Consider the following 4,878-nt stretch of genomic DNA (forward strand, 5'->3'; position numbering starts at 1 on the left):
GGAGAGAAGTGAGTTCAGGTTGTCATTGTCCAAGAGCCTGGCCCAGGAAATGTCCTGACGCTGACGGCCAGCCGGGACACGCACCCCAGATCCTTCACTTCTGGGGCCTACCGGGAACTGTCCAGGCCCCAGGAGCTCTAGTGGATCTTCCGGTTTGCTCTCGGAGGGAAAAAGGCTTCCTATTGTCCCAGTTGAGGAAGCCACTGAGGGCCAAGGATGAGTCACGGAGATTCGGGGAACCTCATGGCGGGGGGCTGGAGGGCGCTGGCGGGCGGCCCCTCTCCAGCTCCCCTCCTTTATAGGGCGCCGAGCCCGTGCCTCGGTCTCCTCACTCTCCGGAGCTCAGAGTGCACCTGCAGCGCAGCCATGAAGTGCCTCCTGCTTGCCCTGGGCTTGTCCCTCATGTGTGGCAACCAGGCCACCGACATCCCCCAGACGATGCAGGATCTGGACCTCCAGGAGGTTCGAGGATGGCTGGGGTGGGCTGAGCTGCGGGGCGGGCAGGGGGCTGGCTCGGAAATGGAAAGGTGCACAAATGGAGCCATGACGTGAGGAAACACTTGGCCTTGCTCTCCACATCCAGGGGGTTTGTCACTTGGTTTCCTAAGATTCAGATGGTCTCGGGTGACTCAGAATTTGGACTCTAAGTCCATCGGGGTTGACACAGCAGGGTTATTTTGAGGGTGGGAAGCTTGGCAGCCTAGCGTCTGGCAGCCGGCAGAGGGTCAGCCAGTGCTGATGTCCATCCCGTTAGACTCGGCCTGGCCGGCATGGGGTGGGACGGAGAGTCCACTGTGGGGCTTGGGGGCCTCTTCCTGCCCCTGGAGTGCAGCTCGAGGCCCCCCCTCAGGTGGCAGGGAGGTGGCACTCCGTGGCCATGGTGGCCAGCGACATCTCCCTCCTGGACTCCGAGAGTGCCCCTCTGAGAGCGTACGTCGAGGAGCTGAGGCCCACCCCCGAGGGCAACCTGGAGATCATCCTGCGCGAAGGGTGGGTGTGCCCCCGGGCTGCGGGCCAGTGAGGGCCTGGCTCCAGGAGGGGTGGGTGGGCAGGTGGGGCTCCTGATGGGACCTGGCCATGCTGTGAGTGGGCATGGTGCCCCAGGGGTGGGGATTGGGGCTTGGAGGTTCCTAGTCCCCTAGAGGCCCCCGCCAGGGCTCTGGACTAACAGGCTGACCACATAGAGTGACCCCGGTCAGTGTGGGGAGAGGCCGGCGTGGAGGCCGGCTGGTCAGCTGCAGGCTTCAGGTCCTCAGGGCCTGGTCCGTTCCTGCCGTGAATCCTGTCTGCCCCCAGAGTGGGTGACCAAGGGTCAGAGAATTCTGAGGTTGAGCTGTGATGACGTCCTTGGAAATGCTGTGATCAAGCCCCACATAGACAGGGTCTGTTTTGAGCTGCCATGAGCCCTCGGCCACAGGCCCCCACACCTGCCTGCCGGGTTTCCTAGCTGTGTCCCTTGGTCCCCTTGTCAACCTTCCTGAGTCGCTGGCTTTGGGCCACGAGGGCCGCTCACCTTCAGGCCGAGACCTCACGGCCTTGCTACCAGCCAGCCCAAGGCCATCTGGGCCGGTGTTCTTGCATCCTGTGGACACTTCCTGGAGCCCAGCTCCTGTCCCTGCACCGGGTTCGTGAATGACCCTCACCACTGCGGGGCTTTTCAGGGCAAACCACGTATGTGTTGAGAGGAACATTGTGGCCCAGAAGACTGAGGACCCAGCTGTGTTCACGGTCAACTGTAAGTGTCCCTACTCTGTGCCCACAGGGCCACCTGGCACCCACCCTCAGGTGGCCCTGGGCGAGGCTGTACCCCTCCTGACGCTGGGCCCTCTGAGGCTGCTCTGAGTCACTCAACGTCCTGCAGCAGGAAGAGCAGGGCTTGCGTCTGCGGCCTCATCGCGAGCACCAGGCCCCGCTTGCCTCACCCCTGCAGCTGTGCAGGCACTCTCGGGGTGATGAGGCCTAGGGACTCCACTCCCTCCATGGCTCACCCTGCTGCCCAGCTCCTGTTCTCCCTGCTTGACGTAGGAAGAGAGCGGGCAGCCTCTTGTGCACTGCAAGGTGGGTGCCATCCACGCAGGTGTGGGTTAGCGCCGGTTCCAACAGCAGGCATGTGGCAACGTCCCTGCTCAGGGGCTGGCAGGCTGTGGCTCCTTAAAAATATCCAAATAAACCAGACCTGTAGGCAAACACACTATGGATTTGCCTGCCAAACCTGGAAGCTGCTTCTGGAACGTTCTGGGCCTCACCCACCTCTCTCCTGCACCCTGGCACTGCCCCCTGGCCCTGGCAGCCTCCCATCCTGCAGTCAGCCTCATCTGGGACAGGCCCCTGCACCCACCCCCGACTCCACCCTCCCCACCAGGGGCCCACCTGCCCCCTCTCCCAAGTCCACAGGGCTTCCTGCCTCTCCTTCTGTCACTTCCTCTTCCTCTGAGAGGCGGTGAGTGTGGTGGGTACAATCTTGTCCCCAGAACTGACCCTGTCACGTCTGGTCCCAGCAACCCAGGGCAGCCCCTTAGCCCCCGTCCCTGCGCCTCCCGTTCCTCACCTGGGAGCAGGCTCAGCTGCTGTTCCGCCGGTCGACCTGAGAAGGTTGCGGGAGTCTCTGAAGAGCTGGGGCAGTGCCTGGGGGGCTGCTTGTCTGCCCTGCCGTCGTCCTGCACCAAAGTTGGTCAGGGCTGTGGGTCTCCACCAGTGCCCTGGTTTCTGCCTCTGAAGAAGGGAGACGTGCCTACCCCACCTCGCAGTAATTCCCCATTTCTTTCTTCCACTCTCTGATGTCCACGTGTAACTCTCGACTCAAGAGGGGCCCCGATCCTGGACGTTCTTGTGATGCTCCTGGGACCTGGGCACCTGCCCTTGGGAGGGGTCGCCTGGATTTAGTGCCTGAGTATGGATGAATGTCTGAATGAATTAACGCCACTCCAGGACGTGGGGGCTGGAGTTTGGCCAAGCGTGCAGTAGGTCTGAGCAGCTTCGTTGGAGCGCCAACACATCGAGGGGCTGTTTACAGCTGGAGCCAGGGGCAGGAGGGGCTGCCTCGAGGGCGGTGCCGCATAGGGGCCCCTCTGGGGTCCATAACACTTGTTGTGGGGCTGCCAGTCATGGGCTTTTGGTGGAACCGTGGAAATGAACCACAGGGGGAAGGAGATGCCCTGAGGTCGGGGTGTGTCCTGCACTGTCGGGGAGGATGCTGTCCCGGTGGAGGTCAGAGGGGCACTCAGATGAGAATCCAGGCCTCTGTTTCGGCCTCTTTTCCAGATCAAGGGGAGAGAAAGATTTCCGTGCTGGAGACAGACTACGCCCACTACATGTTCTTCTGTGTGGGGCCCCCCCTGCCCAGCGCTGAGCACGGCACGGTGTGCCAGTACCTGGGTACGTGGCTGTGTCAGCCAGGGGGGCGTTCGGCGGGGGCCACTCCTCACTGAGATGTGGCCCTTGGTCGTCTTTGAACAACGAGCACTCATGACGACTGACCCCTGGCTGGAGGAAGGGAAAGGGCTGCCCACCCGCCTCTGTGGGTCCCGTTAGCGAAGGTCATCGGGTGTGGTGTCCGACACGAGTGGTGCTCTGATGTGGGTGACTTTGGGATGAGGGGCAGGGGCTGGTGCTGATGTCCGGGACAGGCTGAGTAGGGGCGAGGCAGAGGATGAGGGGTCTGTCTCAAGTGGAGGGGCCACACTCACCCTGGGGGGAACAGGCTGTATTGATCCAATAACCTGACGGAAGGAGATTTTCAATGACCAGAAAAGTTCAGAAATGAAAGCAACTTTAAAGGGTGAGATTCTCACAGAAGTAAATATGTGGTTGATGCCACCATTGTTCTCAGGGGATCCCAGGGTCTGAGTAGAGCATGGTGTTGGGCTGCTGAGGGCTCCCTGATCCATAAATCGGCCAACCTGGGTGGAGGAGACCCCACAGCCTGGGAGCAGGGGCCATTTTCCTACCATGACTGGGCGACACCCCCCAGTGCTGCTCTGGGAGGAGGAGGGGGCCTGGGCCGAGGAGGGAGGGAGAGACCCTGGAGGACACGTGGGCTGAGCCCTGGAGACCACCCTGGGAGGCTGGGCTGGACCAAGCTCTACCGACCTCAGGACGTTGGCTTGTCCTTCCCATGCTCCCCGGCCGGGGCACCCGGCCCCCTGAGGTCTTGTCAAAGCCCCCACAGCCCAGGGACTGACCCCCCGACCCCCACAGCCAGGACCCAGAAGGTCGACGAGGAGGTCATGGAGAAATTCAGCAGAGCCCTCCAGCCTCTGCCAGGGCACGTCCAGATCATCCAGGACCCGAGCGGGGGACAGGGTGAGCTCTGGCCCGCGGGGGCCCTGCCTCGGTTTGAGAAGCAGAAGCTGTCTCTGCTCTGAGTCCCCATTGCTGGTTCTGTGGGAACCAGGGCGGCATCTTTCTCCCACGGTGGCCTCCCAGGAGGCGGGTGGCGGGCAGGTGGGGGGTGCAGAGCCCCTGAGGTGGGGTCCCCCCGCCCCCACCAGACCCCCCTGGGCCCGGGGCTGCCTGTCTGACTCAAGTCTCTTCCCCGCGGCTCTCCCTCCCCCTGCAGAGCGATGCGGTTTCTAGGCGAGCTCCGGCCCGTCCGCCTCATCGGGTAACGTACCAACCAGGCCCCACGTCCTGGGCACATGGTGGGGTCTCACTGGGGCCCCAGAACCCCCTGAATCAGTCTGGGGACCACACTTTGGGAATGGCTGGAACTGGGGTCCCTCCTGGTCCTTGTGGAAGCAGGCTGGCCACGTACCCGCTCTCTCGGAATGGCATCTCCAGGATGTCCTCTCCTGTGTCCTGGCCACACTCGCACGCTGACGTCCCCACCACTCCTTCTTGGGGGGAGGGAGGGTGGGTGAAGGTGGAGGGCTAGGAAGG

At 62.8% G+C, this 4,878-nt stretch overlaps 1 protein-coding gene across 1 annotated transcript; it reads left to right on the top strand.

Moving 5' to 3' along the window:
• The first annotated feature begins 366 nt into the window (after positions 1-366).
• On the top strand, positions 367-4,364 carry LOC106845507 (beta-lactoglobulin-2). The gene is made up of 5 exons (XM_070519934.1): positions 367-462; positions 851-990; positions 1,662-1,735; positions 3,262-3,375; positions 4,198-4,364. The coding sequence occupies exons 1-5, from the start codon at positions 367-369 to the stop codon at positions 4,362-4,364; spliced, it is 591 nt and encodes a 196-aa protein (XP_070376035.1).
• Positions 4,365-4,878: the final 514 nt, after the last annotated feature.

The sequence above is a fragment of the Equus asinus genome, chromosome 10, assembly GCF_041296235.1.
Source record: "Equus asinus isolate D_3611 breed Donkey chromosome 10, EquAss-T2T_v2, whole genome shotgun sequence".
NCBI lineage: Eukaryota > Metazoa > Chordata > Mammalia > Perissodactyla > Equidae > Equus > Equus asinus.

Coding starts and splice junctions, on each gene's coding strand:
- LOC106845507 (XM_070519934.1), top strand. CDS start 367: ATGAAGTGCCTCCTGCTTGCCCTGGGCTTGTCCCTCATGTGTGGCAAC. Junction 991..1,661: donor GAGATCATCCTGCGCGAAGG/GTGGGTGTGCCC, acceptor GGGGCTTTTCAG/GGCAAACCACGTATGTGTTG. Junction 1,736..3,261: donor AGCTGTGTTCACGGTCAACT/GTAAGTGTCCCT, acceptor CCTCTTTTCCAG/ATCAAGGGGAGAGAAAGATT.